Source organism: Malaclemys terrapin, chromosome 2, assembly GCF_027887155.1.
Source record: "Malaclemys terrapin pileata isolate rMalTer1 chromosome 2, rMalTer1.hap1, whole genome shotgun sequence".
In the NCBI taxonomy this organism is placed as follows: Eukaryota; Metazoa; Chordata; order Testudines; family Emydidae; genus Malaclemys; species Malaclemys terrapin.
In genome coordinates, this window is record NC_071506.1 from 237,831,916 (window position 1) to 237,857,630 (window position 25,715).

At 42.9% G+C, this 25,715-nt stretch overlaps 1 protein-coding gene across 2 annotated transcripts in view; it reads left to right on the top strand.

The window, feature by feature from the left end:
- Window positions 1–25,715, top strand: part of COL28A1 (collagen type XXVIII alpha 1 chain) — a 139,799-nt gene that overhangs the window by 71,430 nt on the left and 42,654 nt on the right. For both annotated transcript variants that reach the window (XM_054016739.1, XM_054016738.1), the window contains exon 23: window positions 2,936–3,004. In XM_054016739.1, the coding sequence (XP_053872714.1) occupies window positions 2,936–3,004 (69 nt within the window). The remainder of the gene's footprint in view (window positions 1–2,935; window positions 3,005–25,715) is intronic.

Genomic DNA, 25,715 nt, shown 5'->3' on the forward strand with positions numbered 1-25,715 from the left:
AGGGGCCTTACAGACTTTCCCCTTCCTACCCCAAAACTCACACTGAGATGTGCCTGGCCAGAGAGAGGGGCAAGAGATTCTCCACCTCTCTCTGCTACTATTAGGTAGGCTGTGGGACAAGGGAAAAAGGAGAGTTGATTGTCTTAACTCCTCTCTTCCTGTACATTAAGCCTTCAGAGTATGCAGCAGCCATTTTTCTTTCATTGCTGCCCTGCCTGATAATGGAGGTATTGTTTGAACTGTATTTCCAAGATGCTGTGGGTGTGTCCGATTGACAGTCTGAGATCGGGAAGGAAATTTTCCTTTGGGGCAAGAACATCAAGGTGTCAGGTGGTCTAAGTTTTTGTGCCTTCCTTGCAGCATCCTGGAGGCCTAGTTGTAGGTTATTAGGGAGTAAGGGCAGAAACTAAAAGTTAAGTTTACATGTAATTTCATTGTAGTTTGGGGGCAATGGCCAGCTCAGGTGAGAAGCTCAAAGGGGCAGCTCCCAAAGGTAAACATGAGTGACACACCCAGAAGATAGTTGGTGGACTCTATTATCCTGGAAGAAGAAGGGTAGCTCTCTCAGACTCTCTTCTTCATGTACCCTTGCTACCCTCATGGTTGTGGGGAGGGTAGAGGATTCAGAGGTGGGCTGAATTCTAGTGGCTGGTCTGAAGGGGGCCAATCCTGAATAATTATTTTGTATTGAGTCCATTTAATATCACACTGGAACCAAAAAAATGACCAGTATTATAATTTGGGGCCATTTATATCCCATTGTCTTCCATCCTTGAACAACATATACAGTCTCCATTGTGGATATGGTGCCTTGTTTCTTGTTAATTTGCCATTCTTTGACTGGGCCAATGGGGTGTAGTACAAATCCCAGGATTCTGGCCTTGCTGCAGGTGATAGGAATGAAGATATTGGCTTCTAAAGCCCTTTCCTCCCTTCCCCACTTGAAACAGGCACTGCCATCTATATTTACAGTGAGTGAAGAGAATTCCTGTTACTGTTCCCAGCATAGAAAGAAGAGATATTTTGGTAGGAGGGCAGGCTAGACTATGCAACAGTGACGTTTTTTGATGGGCAGAGTCAAATCCTGAGGTTCTTACTGAATTTTCCCTCTCAGACAAAACTCCCATTCATCTCAGTTACATAGTAATATGGCCCAGCTGCTAAGCTTATTGAAGTCATTCCACTGATTTCACTTGGATCAGGCTCTCCTTTGAGTGATGTGATCTGACAAAACAAATGGCTTATGGTAATTGTAAACACTAAGTTATTCTTTCAGGAAGAACTTTCTAGGAAATGGACAAACCTTTTTCTCATTATCCCTCTATCCCTTAGAAAAGTTTCTTGCTAGGCGACCCACTATTTCTCCCTGATATATTGGGATGAATGGAAGTCCAGCTTCTCTGAATTCTTTGGCAAGCACAATGATCAGTAATTTTGTCCTGGAAGCCTCCCATCATTCTGCAGTAGTGAAGTCAGATGAACAGTTTCTAACACAATGAGTCTGCATACCATTCAACTCTGGGAGCATCTCAGGCTCTCAGAGGTCATCCCAGTTTGGCCATTGTTGGCAACTTCGGTATATCAAACACCTGGACAGCTTTAACAACGAGGAGTCCGGTGGCACCTTAAAGACTAACAGATTTATTTGGGCATAAGCTTTCATGGGGTAAAACCCACTTCTTCAGATGCATGGGTCTTCGGCCATGCATCTGAAGAAGTGCATTTTTTACCCACAAAAGCTTACACCCAAATAAATCTGTTAGTCTTTAAGGTGCCACTGGACTCCTCATTGTTTTTGTGGATACAGACTAACACGGCTACCCCTCTGATACTGCACAGCTTTGGTAGCATTCATTGGACAGTTATTTTGGAACGAAAAAGGTATGAATACAGTTCTTACTATCTCTTGGCAAATAGACAGTCTCCTGCCTGTTGCTGGCTTGTCTATAGTAACTTCAGCTGTACTTTTGAAATGAACAATTAGATATCTATCTTGCACTCTATGGAATATGCTGTGTCCCCATAGTTTTGAAGTTGGTTGCAGCAGCTCAGTGATTGCTTTATGTAAACAACAATAATTTTTTTAGGAATGTTACTTGAGCTCCTACTGGTGCATTCCGTTGGTGTTGATAAATTGCAAACTTTCTACTGAAAATTAAGATCTTTGAGAGATCACAAAGAAGGGGGTGGGGGAAAATATAGCTGTTGGTCTAGGGTAAGCCCCAGTGCTACAAGGAGGTACTGCTATCTTAATTATGTGATAAAAGCTCAAAGCTAAGCTTGGTAGCACCCAGCAAACCAACTATCTATCAAGTCATCAGTAAATACAGGTGAGAAGTCCACCAACTATAGCAAGCAATATTCAACTGAGACTCAAGTTTCTTTCTGGGGCTCCTCAGACGCCCCATGTGGGAAGTCTGCAACAGAGGTGAACTGAATCATTGCAGTTTCTGGCTTTCTTTCCACAACCCCTTTCCAGGACCAGCTCTGGCCATTTTTGGGCAATACTGACCCTCCTGTAGGGCATCTGGCAGGAGAGAGGTTTTGCTCACTTTGTACCAACACAACAGCTTTTTGGCAGAGGTTTTGTGCCCTGATTTACACTGGCAGTAGCAGGCATAAAACACAGGTGAATGTGACCCATTGGTTGATTAGCACTATTTTAACCCTTGTTCTTTAATGAAAATAAGTGTTTGGAATTCGTTCTCAAAGGGAGAACTAGCACTTTTGACATGTTACATTTTTTACTCAAAATAGCACGTCCAGGGAGATTAGTAGTGAGGTAGAAAGAGAGTTTTTCCTAAAATATTGGTAGCTTACTTTGTAGACCTTCAGTCACTGTCATTTTAGTGTCAAAAATAAGTGAATACATGAAGCTGTTTTTTTTCTGCAAAACCTAGAGTGAAGACAATAAATAATAATTTTTTTTGTGTAGGGGGAGCCAGGAGCAATTGGTCTACCAGGAAGTGATGGAAATCCTGGAGATTCAATAATGGGACCAATGGTATGTAGCATGTTTCTTTATTTCATGTTTGGTTGAAAAGAAATGTGAGAAATATTAACCATTTCAAAGAAAAAAATATGGTTGAATGGTTTTGAAAAACCCAAACAGGCTGATACCTCAGCTCCATCATTCCAAACTGAATCTAGCTATTTAATAAGCTTCTGACTAGTTTGAGAAATGCAAAACAGATTACATGACTCTCTCACACCACACCTGGCTCTGCAAAACTACAAGAGATCCCTCTTCTGGTCAAAGTTAGACCCTCAAATTTCTCTACTTTTCATCCTCTTGCTTGGTCTTTGTTCCATTCTTGTTCCATTCACCCCCCACCCCATATTAAAGCTTGTCTGCACTTCGAGCTTGTGACAAATGTCAAACAGTTATAGTTGTGACTGTTAGCCAGGATGGGGCAAGGATGTCTCTCTGTTTGCCAGAAGCTGGGAATGTGCGACAGGGGATGGATGATGGATGATTACCTGTTCTGTTCATTCCCTCTGGGGCACCTGGCATTGGCGATTGTCAGAAGACAGGATACTGGGCTAGAGGGACTGACCTGTTCTTATGTTCAAGTGTTGCAACCGCAAGCAATTAAAAAAGTCATGAGTTTTCTAAAAAAAAGTAAAACTTTTGGGCTTTTTATTTGCCTACTGGTTTTGGAGCCTGAGACATACCAGGGGTATAATCCAGACAAGTGGGGGGCTGTCAGTCCTGCCTACAACCTTGGGTGCCTTATAATGCCATGCTATAGTAGCTTCCATGTGGGCTGCTCACAAGCAGCCTTCCAGCATGCAAGCCACACCCTGAGTCTGTGTGTAACTGCAGCCTGCCAGCTATACCTTAGCTCTCACCAGCCTGGGTTATACTGCAGGGTGACCCCAACACACCCTTAGTCCCAGATCTTCCCCCAGAAATGTCCTGTACTGGAAAATCTACACCCGAGTGCCAGTTATACTGACTGAACTCCTAATGTGGACACCGTTATGTCAATGGCAGAGCTTCTGTCATTGACATAGCTACCGCCTCTCAGGGAGATGGAGCACCTATGCCTAAGGTCTCCCATTGGCACAGATAGCATCTTCACTTAGTGCTACAGGGTATAGCTGTAGAGCTGTAAGTGTAGACAAGCCCAAAGACTCTATGTGAAAGGATATTGTGCTTTGTTTTTCCCCATCTGTTTGAACTTCCTTTGTTTTCCCTTCCAACTTGATGACTCCATTTACTGCTTAAATGCTAATTAAGACAAGCACACATTCCTTTGTTTAGGACAGACCTGTTGGCCAACTTCCATTTGGGCAGGGCTGTGGGATTTGGAACATGTGTTGATAAAATCATACAGGGGCACTTTACAACTTCACATACAATGTTGCCACACATTTTACCTGAACAATACCGAACAGCAAATTCTGAGTTTTCAAATGATACCTTACAAGGCATGTTTTTTGCATAAAGAGTACAACAGTAGTATGTAGGGTGTGAATATAGGGGTATATTCTGTCCCAGAGCCTTTAGGGGGCATTTAGTTAACATTTTCAAGCTTTTATCTGTATTTATGAGGGCTAGTTCAAAGGAGTCCATTCACCCCAAGTGCCCTCCTTATGCCTAGGTCTGGGAATTAGCTCTCATTCCATTTGGTGCCCCCTGCCATCAGTTGCTTGCATTGTAATCCCTCTCTCATTCCATGACTCGGTCCTCTGGCCAGGACAGCATATAGTCCACCCCTTCTGGGGTAACAAAGTCCTACCGAACAAACTGTTCAGATGCTGCCTCAAACAGTCTGATGTGCCATCTCTAGGTCCTGTGGCACTTTCTCAATGGTTGATAGAGGAGCCCAGGCCCACCAATACTCAGGTTACAGTCCAGGGACCCTATAACTAGCAGTATAGGTCTGCTCAGTCTCAGATCTTGTTGTTGTTTCCCTTGGCTCCTTCCTACCCCACCTCTCCATCTCCTTGTCTATCTCTGGGTTTATCACTGGAGATTCCTCTGCTCACAGTGGCTACTTCACCCTTCTCAGCCTCTTGTCAGACTCCCCAGTCCAGGGCAGGACCCCAGAGCTTACTCTCCCCCTGGATCTCCTCCTTGTCCCTGGCTAACTCCCTTTCCCTCTAGGGAGTGACTGCAGACCTTCTCTCTGCATCCTTCTTCCCCTTCCGCCCCTCCCCCTCTTTGTGGCACAGCAGACACGCTTCCTGATTCTATGACTACCATGCACTTGCACTTTTCCTGATATTCTTAAAGAATCGCAGAAGAGCTTTTTTTCCAATGAGTCCTGTTTTCCTTAGATTCTTGATAGATGCTGCAAGTAAAATTTTGTTACTGTAAGGCCTCTTAGTTTTCTATACAAACACTGCCTTCACTGGTACAGTCTATACAATTCAAAAGGATATGATCGATCATTTCCTGAACATTACATGTTACGAATAATTCATCTTTGTGCATATTAATTAGAAATACATTTGTGCCATTCCCTCCTTAGCTCATTTTTGAGTAGGTGTTTAAATTCCAGTTTGCTTCAGGGGATTCCTACCCTAGGTCAACTTGTTTGTGTTTATTAGCACTTTGCCTGTTCATCAATTAATTGCCTGCTATCCCTGTATGCCCCAGGATCCAAGCTATTACTATGGTTATATCCAGTTGCACCAGTTTGGTTGTTAGCATTAATATTTCATTGAGAATACCATTTCCACTGTCAGACTTACTATTGTAAATTGCCTGCAGCTCTGATAAGGAGTCAGACAGGGTGACCACGGCAGCACATATATCCAAAGCCCAATTTAGTGCTAACAATCTATATTAGCTCAGTTGTGAAGACATATACAAAGTTAGTTTTATGGCTTTTTTGAGTCTGAGTGAGGGCATGCAGAAAGCTGTTCCCTCTCTTCTTGTTTCCTCCTCTTTTGAGCCATGTGTATATATCTGGCAACAGTGTCTCCACTCACCACTTACACATATATATTGATTTGCTAAATCTTGTATATTTATCAGTCTTCATCTTTAATTTATTTCATTATATAATTCTATGTCTAGCTCAGGGGGAATGGTTTACCAATGACTGAGTATTTTCCCATAGCTATAGATTTTGGTCTCTTTCAATCTTTTCTTTTCATTACAATCTTTTATCCACTTCTGTATCCAACTTACATGGGAGATTTTGAATTTTTTTTCCTACCCAGCCTCCACTTAACTCCCAGCAATCATTATATATTGGCTTCATGTTGTCATCTTTGCTATTACCTACTACTTTGGCCCAAGAGGCTAACTCTAGGAGTTTCATTCTTAGAAAGAGCCATTTCACTAGCTACTATTTGGAGTACACACAGACTTAGTAGTGAATGCACCACATGTGTGCTGCAATGCCTGTGCTTGGATATTGTCCTGTTTTCTCTTTATTTGCTGCTGATCCAAAGGTCTAGCATCCATACTCAATAACTGGTCTTGTTAGTGCTCTGTATAGCATTTCCACCATTTTCTTATCTGCTCCGCAGAATGTTCCAGAGATACTTTTAAGTAAGTTAATTCTACCTTTGCACTTATCTTTAATATTTTCAGTATGGTCCATCCAAGTGGGTTTGTTATCAAATATCACACCTAAGAGTTTGTAAGTTTTCCACTATATTTATCTGTTGGTCATCTTTTTGGATTTTCTTTGATGTGAAGATCATTCCCTTATTTTGCCTATGGATAATTTGAAACTCCCCATTTCCTCATTCTGCACTTCTCTGAAGTGCATGATTGTTTCTTTTGGCAGCACTTTCAAGGTTTCTGCTTTAAGTTCATTTGGCACAGTGATCAGCAAATAATGTGATCACTACTTACCCCATTAGGGAAATCATTTATCATGATGTTAAAAAAGGTTAGGCTAATTATGCTCCCTTCTGGAGTTCCATTTGCAATTGAATATATATTAGAAAAAGCTTTCCCTATTTGGATTTAAGAACATAAGAACAGCCATCCTGGGCCAGACCAGTAGTCCATCTAGCCCACTATCCTGTGTTCCAACCGTGGTCAGTGCCAGATGCTTCAGAGGGAATGAATAAAAAAGGGGAATTATTGAGTTATCCATTTCTTGTCATCCATTCCCAGATTCTGACAGTCAGAGGTTTAAGGATAGTTGGAGTATGGGGTTGCATCCCTGACCAGCTTGGCTAATAACCATTGATGGATCTATCCTCCATAAACTTATCTAATTCTTTTTTGAACCCAGTTATACTTTTGGCCTTCACCCCATCCCCTGCCAACGAGTTCTACAGGTTGACTGTGTGTTCTGTGAAGAAATACTTCCTTTTGTTTGTTTTATTAATTTCGTTGGTTGACCCCCTGCTTTGTGTGTTATGTGAAGGGGTAAACAAACACTTCCATATTCACTTTCTCCACCCCATTCACGATTTTATAGACCTCTATCATATCCCCCTTTAGTCTTCTCTTTTCTAAGCTGAATAAACCCAGTCTTTTTAATCTCTCTTCATATGGAAGTTGTTCCGTACCCCTAACTATTTTTGTTGCCCTTCTCTGTACTTTTCCCAATTCTAACATATCTGTTTTGAGATGGCGCAACTAGAACTGTATGGAGTATTCAGGGTATGTGCATACCATGGATTTATATAGTGGCATTAGGATATCTTTTGTCCTATTATCTATCACTTTCCTAATGGTTTCTAACATTGTTCACTTTTTCGACTGCTGCTGCATGTTGAGCAGATATTTTCTGAGAACTATCATGATGACATCAAGATCTCTTTCTTGAGTGGTAACAGCTAAGTTAGAGCCCATTTTTTGGATTTATTAATTAGGATTATATTTTCCAATGTGCATCACTTTGCATTTATACTATAATTGTATAGTTCTGTTGCTTAAGAAGTCCCTTACCCATCTATACATTTTCCCCATAACACCCATGGAGGCCACCTTATGCAGTATCCCTCTCTCCATTATAGCCTTTTCCTGTCTCCAGTAAGGTTCTGATCATGAATTATTTGGTTTATCATGCTTTTCTGTACTTCTGTCCCTTCCCTAACAAGATGGTCAATCGCACTCCTACCTCTTTTGAACCCACTTTATGTTCCATCTATGAACCTATTTCTTTCTAGATGTGCTACTAATCTCTGTTACCATTCTGTCCATTGTTTTATCTAAACATGCTGTGAAGGCAATTGATCTGTATGCCTCAGGTCTTGAGAGCAATTTACCCAGTTTCCTCACTGGGACAATAATCTGCAGGATTTCACCTTTTTGCCATATATTATATAATTTTAGTATCACTCTGTGACATTGTCACATATAACCATGCAAATCATTATTGCTACCATTGTTATATAATTGCAACAAATCTTATACAAAAATATAACTCATGGCCAGAAAGGGTTAAACAGCTTGCAGGCTGGATGACCCAAAGCCAACCTTTAAAGTCATGTTAAAAAGGTATGCAAATGGTAATTAGGGCTATTCATGCTAATTAGGCTAGAACTTTGAAATGCAAACCTATATTGTTAGAAGTGATACTAATTGTGAGTATCTTAAATGCTACCTGTCACATAGCTATAGATTCATAGATCAAAAGGGAATATTAACATTTAGGTCAGGGGTCGGCAACTTTCAGCATGCAGCCCATCAGGGTAATCCGCTGGCAGGCCAGGAGACATTTTGTTTACGTTGAACCGTCCACAGGCAAAGGCTCCCAGAGCTCCCATTGGCTGGGAAGGGTGAACTAAAAATAAATTAATGGAAAAAAATAAATTAATGGAGATATCCTGTCTCCTAGAACTGGAAGGGACCTTGAAAGGTCATCGAGTCCAGCCCCCTGCCTTCACTAGCAGGACCAAGTACTGATTTTTGACCCAGATCCCTAAGTGGCCCCCTCAAGGATTGAACTCACAACCCTGGGTTTAGCAGGCCAATGCGCAAACCACTGAGGTAGGCTTTGCCTGTGGATGGGTCCACGTAAACAAAATGTCTCGCGGCCCGCCAGCGGATTACCCTGATGGGCCGCGTGCCGAAGGTTGCCAACCTCTGATTTAGATGAATCTTGGTTGAAGTAATGTCATTGTCTATATGTCTCTTTGAAGTTTGTAATAAACTGCCTAGTGGATAAATTGCCCTATGTTAATTTGTGTAAATAATTACTGGTGGTGTTTAGAAAACAGAAGGTTATATCAGAAGCCTATAGTTTATCCAGGACTGTATGGTCAAGTGGATGCTAGAAAACTGTATAAAAGACCATTGGGTCCTGATTCTGTCATCTCAGATCTGCTTGAGGCTTCATACAGGGGAAGCTTAAGACATAAGGACTGAGATCCCAGTCCTAAGCTGGAACACCCTGCAATGATATTGGACATTGGACTAGAACCTATGAACGATTTCTGAAAGAATTCTTTGCAAATACAAATCTCACCATCTCTTTTATGAATCTGAACCTTAAGAATTGAACTCATGTCTGTATGTATGTTGATCTTTTAACCATACTCTCTCTGTTTAAAAAAAAAAAAAAGTTTAGTTAATAAGAATTGGCTATAGCGTGTATTTTGGTAAGATCTGGAATATTCATTAACCTGGGAGGTAATGTGTCCAGTCCTTTGGGATTGGTAGAACCTTTTCTTTTATATGATAAGATTTTCAGAAATCTGCATCATATTTGACTTGGGTACCTGGATGGAGGCCTGAGGCTGGGTCACTTCAAGGGAATTGTGTTGTTTGGACTTCTGAACAACCAGTAAGGTATAACAGAAGCTGTTTAGTGCTGGCTTGGTAAATTTAAATATTGAATTATCCACAAGCTCTGGGATTTGTCTGCCCCATTCTTTGCAGTTCACCCTCATAGAGTGATCTCAGCTGGCCCCGACTAGGACCCCAGTCACACACCCTCGAGCTTCCCTTGCTTAAGTGTTTAAGCATTTTAAAACTTATTTCATTCTTGCCTTGCGCGGTGCTTTTGTGCCTTAGTACTGATTTTTGGAGTTGTCTGTACCAAAGTTTTCATTTAAAATAACATCCACATCCTCCTCCCACCTCTTCATCATCTTCAATCATTAATAAACATTTCTTCCTCTCTCTAATTTCTATCCTCTGATCGTCGTCATCACAGACTTTTTGGCCAGAATTTCCGCTTTTTCTTTGTTGGAGCTTATTACTCCATGTCCTGCAATTGCAATGCTTGGTTTATACGGCTTACCCTTTATTCCATTCATTTTCCTAATTTGTTTATATACTTCCGCTGTATTGGTGTATTTATGTACTTCCCACAGTGTGTTCTCCATTTTTCTCTTTTTATAGTCCTTTGTGCAACTGCCTTACTTGCTTTATATTTCATTAAGTCCTCGCTACTTAGGGAATTTTTTGCTGTCTTGTATTTCTTATTCTTTTCCCAAATTACTATTTCACATTCCTTGTTCCACCATGGAATTCTTTTCCTATCTTTAGGTAGTGTGGGCATCCTAGGAATAGCTAAACTAGCTGGCTTTATGATTCCCTTAGTAACATTATTACAGAATTCCTCAATATCTTCTCATTTGCTTATTTTTAGAGATTCTGAGTGAGGATATTATCCTCATCTTCTGTATTACCTTTTCCTTGATATGTAATTATGTGAGGAATTGGTCACTAGCCATTCCCTCCTCTGTAAATTTCCCAGCTATAGTTATACTTGCTATTACTAGAAGCTATTCCCAGATCCAGGCATGAGAAGCTTCCATCAGCTGTACTGAATTTATTCTCTTCAAATAATTGTTCTAAACATTTTATCATTATAATTTTTCTTACTTTCCTTACAATCTGTTCTGACAATTCAGATACCACAAATAATGAGAGGGTATGTGACAACTGCAATTAATTCTTTCAGGCCATAGCCTCTAGTTTCCTGCATGAGTTATAGGCATTATAAAGTCTTAGAGTGGTAGAATGGTTTTGTATTGGTATGTTAGTAGCATAATACTCAATATTTAGCTTTTTAATCTCTATTTCAGGGTAGTTCAGGTCCTCTTTAATGAAGGTACAGACATCCCCACACTTTCCAATTTCTCTATCATGCCTATATATACACCATATCCCAGGATTTTAGTCTAATTTTTCTATTGGCCAAGTCTCTTGCATGCATATTATAGCAGGCTTTGTTTTCATATCAGTTATTTTCTTTAATTCCTTCCAATGCGCTATTAGGCTATGGGCATTCCAGCTGAAAATAGTCACCATAATTTTTTAACCTTCAGTATTTCCTTCATTGAGGTTGCTAGCCTGTAGGTACTTTTCAGTCACTTTGATTATAGTTCTCATTTTCTGTATTTTCTTTATTACTTCAGTCAGAAACACAATGAATCTCTTTGTTTGTTTGAAGTCACTCGTTATTTCCTTCTCATTAATTTGTTGCTGGCTATTCCCTTTCCCATGTCAGGTTCTTTGTTTCCCCTCTTCTTTCTTTTAAATATTTTCTAGCAGCTTTTGCCTATGAGATGTTATCAATAATTTTGTGGGTTTTTTTATTCCTCTAGTTTGTTTTGCCTTGGTACATCCTCCATATGCTGAGCTGTGTTTTCCTCCACAGTTGCAACATTTTGTTCTGTCCCTTCCTCAAAATTATCCAATGGATGTTCATCTTCACACTTACTGCACTGTAGTTTCCCTTTGCAATTATTTGCTACATGTCCAAATTGGCACCTGTAGCATCTCACAGGAGGAAGACTAAAGGGCTTAGTCCAGAATATCTGATACCCTACGGTTACTCTGGTAGCATCTTTCCCTTAAGAGTGACCAGCACAACTGGTGAGACTTGCTATCATTGCCTCTTATGCTAATTAGCCTCTTAGCTGTTATCACCTTATCTTCACCTATTCCTCACTTTATTTCCTCTTCTGACATTTCAGCTAGCAAACTATGTGCTACCACTCTTGTTTCTGTGAGGAATCTGAGTAGTTGACAGCTTATTTTAATTTTACCTAGCATCTTTATCTTAAGGAGCTTCCTGACTGGTTAGTGAAATGTAAAAACAAAAAACAAGTCTCTGCCATCTCCAGCATTTTTTCTTCTCCACTCTGCAATCTTCAGGGGGCTGCTATCCCCTATCATTATGTCCTTACCTAGGGGTTTTACTGTTATGTAATTTTGCCCATTTCCTTTTCCTGCCTTCCTATTTGCTGGTCCTTCTTCTGGTTCCAGAAAAATCTACCCTTTTCTTTTTTTCTTTGTTTGCATCCAGTCTTCCTCCATGTTTTCCCTATTTTCATTATCCGGCCTGGTTTCAGTTTCATTTGTCATCTCTTCCATATCACTCTGCCTAGCAAAGGCTCAGCCAGCCTGCTGAGTCCAGACTCAGCCACTGCAGCCCTAGCTATAGCCTTCCCAGACCCTTTCTGTGTTCAGCTTGCTGGTTTTATAGAGCTCTCCCAGCCCTTCCCAGCTGGATTTCCCTCTCAGTTAACCCTGGCACTCCTTCTCTCAGGTGATACTGGATGATCTAATTGGCATCAGGCCCTCATTAACTCTGTCAGGCTGTGTACCCTTTCTCAGCCCTATCACAGATAGAAACTTACATTTTCTTTTAAATGAAAACAGATTCTCATACAATTTCTGGATTCCAGCAGCTGGTGCTTTGAAAAAAGCACCAAATATCACAAAACAATCACAATAAAATTGGAAGAGTTGGCAATACTGTTACATTTTTTGCCACACTCAGTAATATAAGTTGTGTTATAACTCTGTTAAAAAAACCAAACCAGAAATTTGGTATATGTGGCATATTATTTCATACCAAGTATTCTGGGGAATTGTTTTGTAACGGGAGCTCTATATATTGAAAGATCACCTAGCGAGGGCTTAACAAACAGTAATAGCCTCCTAGCAGTATGGAGCAAGATATAATGTGCAAGAGATGCCTTTGGGAAAAGATCAAAGTTCGATGTGGAATACCTGTGGCCTTGGCCCACCCAAAACTAAAGGGCTGCACCTCCTCAGATGGAGAGGAATTATGAGCCCAGTCAGCATGTGATTACAGATGACAACAAATGAAAAAACAGGGATGAGAGTGAGGACCATCAGGCCAAAAGAAGTGATCCAGAGGGGGACACCAAGCAAAGAACCTCAGCCCATGCCCACTGCTCCTCAATGGGGTCCAAAGAGCCACTGGACACTGCCCAGAGGAACTCTAGCTCTAGATGTGATTCGAGGGACCAGAAAACAGCTCCACAGTTTGAGCAACCCCTCCCGCAATCAACCTTCCTCCTACGTGACTGATGGATGACCATCTTGGATGTGCCAGGAGCAGGGGGAGGAAGACTGCTGTGCTGTGCTGTGCAGAGCCGGGGAGGGAGGTGTGGGCTCAGCCCCAGGTAGGAGCATTTCCAGAGCAGACAATCTTCAGAGACTTTAGCATTAAAATCTAAGGAGTGTCTTCTGAAAATCCACTGTATGCAAAGGTTTCTAACTTGGCCAAATTTTGGCAGATTTTTTGGAGATAGGAAAAGGCATGTCCTTGACACAGAGGCCACCGTCCAGAATTCAACTCTTGGTCCAAAGCCTGGGGGTGATAGAGCTTTTCAAAGAAGAGGCTGCTAGGATCTTTTAACATGGGGAAAACAAGCTCTTTTCTTCTAGCCTTGTTCTCAGACACAGCTGAACTTTTTTGGCTGAAATTTCCCCCCCAAAATTCAGCCTGCAACAGACACTCAGCATGAAAAAAATTCTGCCCAAATGGTTGGAGCATGGCCAAGTTCTAAACAACTGAAAATAGAATTTTCTACTGGAAAATGTTGGGCAACCTATAATTACAGTAGTTTCCAGAAGCCTCAATCGAACAGGGACCCTATTGTGCTGTGGGCTGTACAAAAATATAAATGAGATAGTCTCCAGTCTAAAGAACTGAAAATCTAAGATCACGATCCTCCAGATACTTACATATGTGTTTAACTTGAAGCATGTATATAAATATCTGTAGAAGATATCAACTTATTCCATGTTAATGACCATTACTTTTACAATTAGAAATCTATTGGAGCCAATTGCTATGGTTTTGGACTTCCGACATCATTAAAAGACAGTCATTTACAGACCAAAAGATCTCATTCTTCAATGTAAAAATCTACCTGTGGTGAAACCTCCATTTGGGGGGTTGAGATGGTCACCTCCATTTGGTTGAGCTGGGCCAGTTGGTGGTGTAAGTCAGCATAATTGCACTGAAGTCAAATGTGTTACTGTAAACATTTGAGACTGCAGGAGTGGTAATGCTGCTGGTAGCCTGTACTTTTAAACTGACCTGACAGACTTAATTGGTTTCTTTCCACCTCTTCCCCCTCCTCTCCCTCTGCCTTTCCACACTTTTGTTTTTCTAAAGTTTTAATGGAGGGTACTTTGAATACTCGTGTGAAATGTTTTGTGTTTTGTTTTGTTTGGGACAAAGTATGATGAAGATCTGCTGTAGTCCATTGGAATTTTTGAAGTAAAAGATCCATGGGCAACCACGGAGACAAATGGTTTAGTGCCTTTTACACAGTCTCACGGTAAAGACAGCACAGGTTAAGGCAGCTGTGTGGCAATAATTGTACTTGGTGGCTGAGTTGTTAAAAACAAAGTGCACTACCTTAAAAAACTAAATGTAAAAGTAAGTGATTTAAATAAGTAAAAAAGTTACAAATACCTTTTGCAAAAATTGATAATACAGGGTTTGAAAAAAGTAAACCTTTGGAAGTTGTGGAAATGGTAAAAGGTAACAGTTATAAAGATGGTAAAGGTAACGATTGTGGTGTAACGAAAGCAAGCTTTTGGTTTAATAATAAAACCCAATTATATAAATGTAACTGTATGTGCAACTCTGTGCAGTCACATTGGATGGAAGCTTGGTAATTAAATTATACCAGGGGTCAGGAAGAGTGGCTACTACCACCACTATGCTTCTGTCCCCAGAAGCCTTTACAGCTATTCTGAGGGAAAATGGGCCACAGAAATGGTCTATAGGGAACTGCTGCAGGCAGCAGGTGGAGGAATAATCTAATCAAAATTATTTGACTATTGGGTAATGTAATCAAAATCACTAAAGGAATGTCAGGGGTTTCTATTGGAACTTAACTTGACTGCCCTTGGCTGTCTCTGGTTGTACAAGATGGGAGTGTAATCAGGGTACAGTTGTGTAACAAAAAGTAATTACAGTGCAAGGGATGTTAGGCAAAAAATAAAATTTTGTATGTGTGCACAGGAAAAAGAAAAGGAAAAGGGGAGCAATGATGGGAACACTTAGCCTTGGGGTGGCTCTGGGGGATCGGACTGTCACTTTGAGGGTGCATGAAAATTCTGTGGGCATGGGAAGGCAGTTACACCTTGTGTAAAATTAATATGGCTAATATAATGTTATGGAGGTTAAACTATTTTTCAGAACATGTGCAGTGTATATTGGAAAAGGGGTAAAAGCAATTTAAACAGGACATATGGGCAGTTTCAGAGTGGCCTCAACCAAGCCTCTGCATTTGTATCCTCAAGCAGGTTTGCATAACTGGCGCACTTACATTGAGTATTTAGATATAGTAGTGGCTTACCTTCTCTTTGTGGCAATACATGTGGAGAGAGTCTCAGCTTTCCTTTTCATGGTATGATGGCTTAGCTCTCTGGTCCAGTCCTTCTCTTTTGGGGCAAAGAAAATTCCAAAATTTTCACACTTTTGTGCAGGGGCTTGCTCTCTACACCCATGGGCTCACAAGCAGCCTTACCACTCAACTTTTCCAACCCTTTCTGGAGAGCTACAGGTAGCTCCTGCTCTCCCTGAGCCTCTAGTTTTCTAGGCCCAAATATTAGCCCCTCCTTAGAGAACTTTCACCAGCCTGAAAACTGTTCCTCTAGGTCTCTTCCCAGGCTCTTTCAGCCTTCCTGACAGTGGCACTGGAACAATTTTTATAGTGGGGGTGCTGAGAGTCATTGAACCAAACTGTGAACCCTGTTTATAATGGAAACCACTTCAAGCCAGGGGGTGCTGCAGCATCCATCACACCCCTTGCTCCAGCACCTATGCTTCCTGCTAAGCTTTTTTGCGCAGAAACATTCAACAGGTCATGTTCCCTTCTCACTGAGACCCTCACAATAAATCTAGTCTCTTCCTTAATCTTTCCTTTATAGCAGAAAGGGAGCACTTTCATAACCCTGCCCCCCTTTCCCAGCACACACTGGTGTCCAGCCTATAGCTCCCAGGGTCCCTCTTACTACATGTCCCAGGATGCATTGCCCTTGGGCTCAATTGGAAACACAGCCTGAGCTGGACCTTGAACCACTCGTACAGGGCCAGCTTTCCCACTGATAATCTTCCTACCCAGTTCACACACACACACATTTAAATTTTCGATATGTAAAATCTTGAGCATCTGACATTCCATTTCCAAAAATTTGGACACACAGCTCTGGGAATACAGACTTAGAAACCACTTCTGAAAAATTGGTCTGCAATGATAAAGGCTCCAAACGTCATCAGCCCCCTGAGCAGTGAAGTTGAAATATACTAGGGGTCAAATTTTCTGCAAGGTCTAAGTCAACATAAGTCTACCAGCTGAACATCTGGCCCTACATGCCTATTGGAGTCATGTTATTTCCGTCTCACAATTAATAAGGTCTGATTCTCCACTGTCTTGCATCTTGTTTAATTATTTATACCTGAGCAAAATGAAAACAAAGTTGATGTAAAATACTTCTAAATCAAAAATCTCAAATCTTACCAGTTGTAATGTTTTAACTTACTTTGCACTGGTATGAATGACTAGATAGAGTGCAAGGCAATGGAGATGAATGCCCACACTGTCCCTGCATTACTGATTTGGGGAATAAATGGAATAAGGTAGACCCCTGCCCACAATGAACCTATGATGCCAGCCTCCATCACCTGCTTGTTAAATTTTCAGACAAGCATCTTTGTGCTTTCTCCCTCACTTCCCCTCATGCTTGGGAAGAAATTCCTGTAAACATCTCTGAAGTCACTTCATTGTTCACCTTCACATCCCTTCTCTAAAATTCTTCTTTGCTCTGATGGCGACAATAAACTTAACAATGGCTAGGCAGTTGTTATGTTAGACCACTGCCTATCCCGCTGACCAATATTGTCTCACTGTTTCCTCATACTACCCATCTGTCTATACCCATCTATTATCTCTTGTCTTGTACTTAGATTGTAAGCCCTTTGGCTCAGGGACCATCTTTTGGTTCTCTGTTTGTATAGCACCTAACACAATGGATCCCTGGTCCATGGTCTCCTAAGGACTATGATAATACAAATTAATACTAAAAAATAGAAAGGAGAAGTGCATAATACTTAAATAGGTACTCCACAGATACAAGCAGTGGTACTTGGCAGTTAGCCTTGATGGCTATGAGTCAAGAAGATTCATGGAACTTGGTGGTGAAGCTGCACAGAGGCTAGTTGGCCTGAATCATATATCTCTTCTAGTTTAGGTGCAGTTATGAAAGATTTGGGATAGAATAAATTGAATATTCTGAAGCATAGGAATATAATTGAACTGCTTTTTTAACAGCAGCAAGCAGTTGTTTGGCAAAATCCCCAGCTCTTATAGAAGAGAACATGTTAACATGTTTGTACTGGTCTGCTAAGGTTAAATGGAAACATCTGTTTGGCAGTTCTTTACAGCACTGGAATTTGAAATAAAAATAGAGAAATGAACTTATGATTCATGATTTCCTTTTTCTTAAAAAGAATAAAAAATTAATAGGTTGACTACATGTATTAGCGCATCCTTTATTATGTACAAGTATTAAGAGCTAAGTAGACATGTTTTCTGAGGAAAAATGAATTTGGACTTCCATCATTATTCCTTTATAGTAGTTGAACTAAAATAATAAATTAGGGTTGTTATCAAAACCACTATTAGACTTCTGTAGCTGAGAACCATGATAAGTATCTTCCACAGTCTTGTGCAGGCTATTATATTGTGATTTTTGTACTGCACCAAATCTCTAAAAGCCCAGCGATGGATTAGAGCCAATACATGCATATCCTGGGTGTTCTGGACATGTGGTCTTTCAAAAGAGTTATCCAAGAAATGTAGATGATTTTATCTGTATCTGTTTACAAACTGTAAGTCCAAATACTGAAAGAACAATGTGTTAGAGTTAGTAATGTACAGAATTATTACCAAGAGTACATTCACTTCAGTGCACCTCACTTAAAAATGTCAATCTAAGTAGGAACTTCTAAAGCTAAATCCTCCCCTTTTCCATCCTCCCTTTTATCCGAGGTTACCAGTTCTTGTTCTCATAGACTCATAGACTCTAAGGTCAGAAGGGACCATTATGATCATCTAGTCTGACCTCCCGCATGATGCGGGCCACAAAATCTGACCCACCCACTTCTGGAAGAATTCTCTCCCTTGACTTAGCTGTTGAACTCCCCAAATCATTATTTAAAGACTTCAAGTCGCTGAGAATCCTCCAGCAAGCGACCCCTGCCCCATGCTGCAGAGGAAGGCGAAAGGAAGACCCGGGCCTCTGCCAATCTATCCTGGAGGAAAATTCCTTCCCGACCCCAAATATGGCGATCAGCTGAACCCCGAGCATGCAGGCAAGATTCTCTAGCCAGACCGCCTGGAAAAGTTCTCTGTTTTAATATCCCATCATTGGCCATTGTTATTGACCTATTGACTAAAATCACTGTATCCCATCAAACAAACCCCTCCATAAACTTATCAAGCTTAATCTTAAAGCCAGAGAGGTCTTTCGCCCCCACTGTTTCCCTCGGAAGGCTGTTCCAAAACTTCACCCCTCTGACGGTTAGAAACCTTCATCTAATTTCAAGCCTAAACTTCCCGACGGCCAGTTTATATCCATTCGTTCTCGTGTCCACATTAGTACTGAGCTGAAATAATTCCTCTCCCTCCCTGGTATTTATCCCTCTGATATATTTAAAGATAGCAATCATATCCCCCCTCAGCCTTCTTTTGGTTAAGGTAAACAAACCGAGCTCCTCGAGTCTCCTTTCATACGGCAGATTTTCCATTCCTTGGATCATCCTAGTGGCCCTTCTCTGTACCGGTTCCAGTTTGATTTCATCCTTTTTAAATATGGGAGACCAGAACTGCACACAGTACTCCAAATGAGGTCTCACCAGTGCCTTGTATAACGGAACCAGCACCTCCTTATCCCTACTAGAAATACCTCGCCTAATACATCCCAAGACCGCATTAGCTTTTTTCACGGCCACGTCACATTGCCGACTCATAGTCATCCTGCGATCAACCAGGACTCCGAGGTCCTTCTCCTCTTCCGTTACTTCCAACCGATGCGTCCCCAGCTTATAACTAAAATTCTTGTTAGTTATCCCTAAATGCATAACCTTACACTTCTCACTATTAAATTTCATCTTATTACTATTACTCCAGTTTATAAGGTCATCCAAATCTCCCTGCAGGATATCCCGATCCTTCTCCGAATTGGCAATACCTCCCAACTTTGTGTCATCTGCAAACTTTATCAGCCCACTCCTACATTTGGTTCCGAGGTCAGTAATGAATAGCTTAAATAAAATCGGACCCAATACCGAACCTTTTAGTACGACCCGCTGCAGTCTCCCCTTTAACCAGTTACTTATCCATCTATGGATTTTCATATCGATCCCCATCTTTTCCAATTTAACCAATAATTCCTCATGCGGTACCGTATCAAACGCTTTACTGAAATCGAGGTATATTAGATCCACCGCATTTCCTTTATCTAAAAAATCTGTTACTTTCTCAAAGAAGGAGATCAGGTTGGTTTGGCACGATCTACCTTTCATAAAACCGTGTTGTAATTTGTCCCAATTGGCATTGACCTCAAGGTCCTTAACTACTTTCTCCTTCAAAATTTTTTCCAAGACCTTGCATATTACAGATGTTAGACTAACAGGCCTGTAGTTACCCGGGTCACTTTTTTTCCCCTTCTTGAAAATAGGAACCACATTAGCTATTCTCCAGTCAAACGGTACCACCCCCGAGTTTATGGATTCATTAAAAATTATCGCTAACGGGCTTGCAATTTCCCGTGCCAGTTCTTTTAATATTCTCGGATGAAGATCATCCGGTCCGCCCAATTTAGTCCCGTTAAGCTGTTCGAGTTTAGCTTCTACCTCGGATACGGTAATGTCAATCCCCACTCCTTTATTCCCATCCGTCTCGCTTCTACTATTCCTCAGCCTTTCATTAGCCTCATTAAATACCGATGCAAAATATTCATTTAGATATTGTGCCATGCATAGATTATCCTTAATCTCCACTCCATCTACAGTCTTAAGTGGTCCCACTTCTTCTTTCTTTGTTTTCTTCCTATTTATATGGCTATAAAAGCTCTTACTATTGATTTTAATTCCCCTCGCAAGGTCCAACTCTACTCGGCTTTTGGCTTTTCTCACTCCATCTCTACATGCTCTGACCTCAATAAGGTAGGTTTCTTTGCTGATCCTCCCCCCCCTTCCACTCCCTGTACGCTTTCTGTTTTTTCTTAATGACCCCTCTGAGATACTCGCTCATCCAGCTCAGTCTAAATCTCCTGCCTACGAACCGTTTTCCCTTTCTTGGGATACACGCCTCTGACAGCTCCTGCAACTTCAACTTGAAATACTCCCAGGTGCCTTCCGCCTTTAGATCCCTAAATATGTTAGTCCAATCCACTTCCCTAACCAGTCTCCTTAGTTTATTAAAGTTAGCCCTTTTGAAATTGTAAACCTTAGTCTCCGATTTAATTCGGTTAGGCTGGGTCTACACTACCTGTCTGAATTGGCGGGTAGAAATCGACCTCTTGGGGATCGATTTATCGCGTCCCATCGGGACGCGACTATCGATCCCCGAATCGACGCCAGCGGAGGTGGGAGTAAGCGCCATCGACGGGAAGCCGCAGAAGTCGATTTTGCCGCCGTCCTCACAGCGGGGTAAGTCGGCTGCGATACGTCGAATTCAGCTACGCTATTCACGTAGCTGAATTTGCGTATCTTAAATCGACTCCCCCCTGTAGTGTAGATGTAGCCTTAGTCTTTCCATTTAGTTTAAACTGAATTAGCTCATGATCACTTGAGCCAAGGTTGTCCCCTACAACCACTTCCTCAACGAGGTCCTCACTACTCACCAGCACCAAATCTAAAATGGCATCCCCCCTCGTCGGTTCAGCAACTACTTGATGAAGGAATTAATCAGCTATTATGTCTAAGAAAATCTGAGCCCTATTATTGTTACTAGCATTTGTTCCCCAATCTATATCCGGGAAGTTAAAGTCTCCCATGATTACACAGTTCCTATTAGTATTTACTTCCCTAAAAACATTAAAGAGTTCTCTGTCCATATCCAGGCTAGATCCCGGCGGTCTATAGCACACCCCAAGCACTATCCCAGGGGAGGCTCTAGTAGTTCTTTTACCCAATGTGAGTATTGCCCAGACAGACTCCGTCTTGTCCATTCCATCACTTATTATTTCTTTACAGTTTACCTCATTATTGACATACAATGCTACTCCCCCACCTTTACCTTTGATCCGGTCTTTCCTAAACAGCACATACCCTTCCATACCTGTACTCCAGTCATGACTACCGTTTTTCCTCCATTTTGTTACCTAGGCTTCTTGCATTGGTGTATAAACATCTTAATTTATGCCTTTTGGCCTCTCTCACATTCATTCTCCCATTTGATATGGACACTGTACTGCTAGTATTACCCATTAGTCTGGTATCCACCTCCCCCCTTATGTCCAATCTCTTCCCCCCGGCTGTATCTGTTCTTATCTCACTGTCCTCCCTCTCAATGTTATAATCTGGTGTGGAGATTAACTGGACATCTCCCAACCGTCTCCCCCAAATTCCTAGTTTAAAGCTCTTTTGATGAGATGAGCCAGCCTCCCTCCCAGAAGTCTATTTCCTTCCCTACTCAGGTGAAGTCCGTCCCGTGAGAACAGTTTTCTGTCCCCGAAAGCCTCCCAGTGGCCATACATCCCAAAGCCCTCTTTATAGCACCAGTCCCTTAGTCAACTATTTATCATCACAATCCTTTCACCCCTTTCCTGCCCTTCTCTAGGAACAGGCAGAATCCCACTGAAGATGATCTAAGCCTCGATTTCCTTAAGCGTCTTCTCCAGCCTGGCATAATCTCCCTTGATTCTCTCTAGCGAGAACCTAGCCGTGTCATTCGTTCCTACGTGAAGGATGATCAAGGGGTTCTTACCTGCTCCTTTTAGGATCCTTTTCAGCCGCAGGTCCACATCCCGTATCTTAGCGCCAGGGAGACAGCACACCCTTCTGTTCTCTGGGTCCGCCCTGGTTACAGGCCAGTCTAACCTCCTCAGTAAGGAGTCCCCAATCACATAAACCTGCCTTTGCCTGGTGACAGTGCGATCTACTAATCTATCCCCTGTTCCTTCTAGTTGCAACCCCTGTCCATTCCTGTTTTCCCTTATAGTCCCCCTTACGTCATCCTGTATCCTCCTGGGGCCCAGAATTGGTGCTGTCTCCATCAACTCCTCCCGTCTTTCTATGGGACTAGCCGCTTGTCTCTTTTTCCTCACCCTGCCCCCTTCAGTTACCACCTGCTGCACCCCTTCCTCGTTCTCCAAACACCCAAACTTGTTCCTGAGCTCTATTTCTCCTTCACTGGCCCTCCTTTTCCTTTGCCTGCTTCTCACAGTCACATGCTTCCACTGCCCTTGTTCTCCCCCCGGCATTCCCCCCTCACAGGTCATAGCCCGTGCTACCACCTGTACCCCTGAGCATTCCTCTTCAGCCCCCATTTGCCTTTGCTCCATCAGGTGCTCGATCCCCCTTCTAAATTCTATCATGGTATCTACCTGCATCTCCAAGCCTCGGATCTTTTCTTCCAGCAATTCTATTAGGCGGCATTTCATGCACACATACCTCTGTTCAGGTACCGCTGCTAGGACCATGTACATACTGCAGCTGCCGCAAGCAATCATCTGCATTGTGTCCCCTGCGGCTTGGCTCATGGCTGCTGTTGCCTGGGCCCGCCTGCTCAGCTGTGCCCTCTGCACCTGGGGAAACACAGCACACAAGGCACCATGCCCTCCTGCCTCCCCGTCCACCTCCCCCTGTAAACTCCCACTCAAACTCCCCTGTTAGCAGCCCTGTTCAGTGCCTCCTGTGCCGCTGCTCGCAGCTGTTTCTGTTTTATCACTGGCTAGCTCAAATCTGTCACTGTGTAAAGTACTACAAAACTCCTTCCTATATAGCCCTACTTGATCAATTCCGTTTTAGCTGTAACTTTCCCAAACTTTCACTTTCCCAAACTTTAGCTTTCACTATAACCTCTTTGTGATACCGCAGCTTTGGCTTTTGCAAGGCTCTCCTTTACCATAAATCATATCTTGTATAGCAGGATTCATTTTGAATTTCATCTTCAACACTGCTCATCTGTTTCTGTCAGTGATCTTCTTCCCAATTTACATAATCTTCTAACACTTGTGAAAGTTTTATTTATTTATAGAAAGTTTCCACTCTTCATATCATACCTCTCAACCTTAAAACGTGCTGTTGTGTGACAGAAGAAACTGAAATATGACCAGTGACCATAGTGGGGAACAGCTGTGCTTTGTTGCTTATCATGCTTATCATCACAGTTTACAATATTTTAAAATTATAACTTGTTTTTAGGAATCTTTTCTAAATCTGTTAATTAAATAAGCCAGGTTAGACAGAAAGTTGGAAAAACAGAAACTCGCTCTTGCAAGGACCCGCCTTAGCCTAAGCCTTAGCCTAAGGCTCAGCAACAGGATTTGAACCTTCAGATTCTCAGCACACACTTTTACAACTTGAGTTAAAGATTAACTGGTATGCTATATATGGCCCAGCCAATAAAAGGGGGAATTAACACACTTTGCAGCGGGGCGCTGGAACAGTTTTTATAGTGGGGGTGCTGAGAGCCATTGAACCAGACTATAAACTCTGTATATAATGGAAATCACTTCATTCCAGAGTGTGCAGCAGCACCCCCAGCACTCCTAGTTCCAGCTTTTATGCATTGCAGGTAGTTTGCGCAACTGCTAGACAGCAGTAGAAGGTTGGAGGATCACGATTCGTGTCTGTCCATGAACAGGGCTTGTGGTCTAGTAGTTACAGACAGGATGGCTAAGTATCTTTATTCTGAAAGGCAGTGTGGTTGAATGAAGGAAACTTGGGTTCTTTCTTCAGCTCTGCAAGAAGTGATCTATTGCAAACTCAATAAATTTACTTGCAAAATGTCAGTGGGGATGGAGGAAGAGAATTATATTCCTAGCAGTTGTGGTCAGGGTCGGCTCTAGGTTTTTTGCCGCCCCAAGCAAAAAAAATTTTGGCTGCCCCCACCCCAGCCCTGGGCTCCCCCCCGCACCCACCTGCTGCCCCAGCCCTGGGCTCCCCCCCGCCCACCCTCCTGCCACCCCAGCTCTAGGCCTCCCCCCACCTGCACCCCCCTGCCACCCCAGCCCAGGGCTCTCCCCCTCCGCACCCTGTGCTGCCCCAGCTCTGGGCTCCCCCCTTCCTCCCCACCAGTGCCCCCCCCCAAACACCCCCTGCCACCCCAGCCCTGGGCTCTACCCCCTCCACCCGCACCCTCTGACGCCCCAGCCCTGGGCTCTCCCCTCCTGCACACTCCTTCCACCCCAGCCCTGGGTCACTGGTAACTCGCTCTCAGGGCGGGTCATTCAGCAGGAATTTTGGATGTGCACAGAACACAGACAGGTTTGGTTCCCATATGGTTACAGAACTGCAGTAAAGTGGAACAATTTTCAGTTTGTGTGATTGGAGGATATCTGGATGTACATTATAAGACTGTCCTCCATAAATGAGGAAAAATTGCGGTGCCTTTATTATTCTTTTGTTCCACTCTGTTTCTATGGGGAATTTGCCAATGCAATATCACTGTCTCCCTTTTAAACAAATAAAACTAAAAAAAAAAAAAAGGCAATGGCTGCTGAAAATAGCAATTCCAGTCCTAATAACCACTGGGAAGCATTTCTTGCTCAATTTTATCCTACTTTTTCTACAGCAAGTTACAGTATATTTGATTTGGGAGTAATGAAGTAACAGCTGCCCAAATTGAGCTTGAGCACTCCTGAATTTGGAGGTGTTCAAATCTGCAAGGCAGATGCTAGATTCCCTTTCTGAATATTAGCTAAATCTGGAAAGGAAAAGTCTATTTCTGCTTCCATGGCTCAGAAGTGGAAATAGGGTGACCAGACGTCCCGATTTTATCGGGACCGTCCCGATATTTCCTTGTTTGTCCCGCGTCCCGACCAACATGCGGTCGGGACAACCGGACAAACAAGGAAATGCCCTGGAGCCTAGAGCCCGGAAGTGCTCGCACCCCCCCCGCCCCGACTCCGCCCCCTCCTCCCCCGATTGGCTCCCTCCCCGAATCCCCGCCTCTTCCCCGGGCTCACCATTCCCCCTCCCTCCGCAAGCGCTGGAGGGAGGCCCGGGAGACTCAGGGGAAGCACGGGACCGGGGTGAGTAAGAGTCCGGCCTGGCCCCGAGCAGGCAGGACTCAGTTGGGTGGTAGGGCGAGGAGGGGGGCGGCCCGCGGGGCCAGGCGGTGGCTGTTCTTCCCCCCAGGGCAGCGGGACTCGGGAGCAGCTGCTGCTGCAGCTCCCACTGCCGCGGGGGAGGAAGCGGCCATGGCGCTCCGCGGCTGCGGCGCCTCCGAACCCCCCGAGCCGGGGCCTGCTGCGGGAACCCAGCAGCGCGTACGCTGGGCCCAGCCCCTGGCCAGTCGCGTCTGGGCTCTGCCCAGCTGGTGCAATCCCG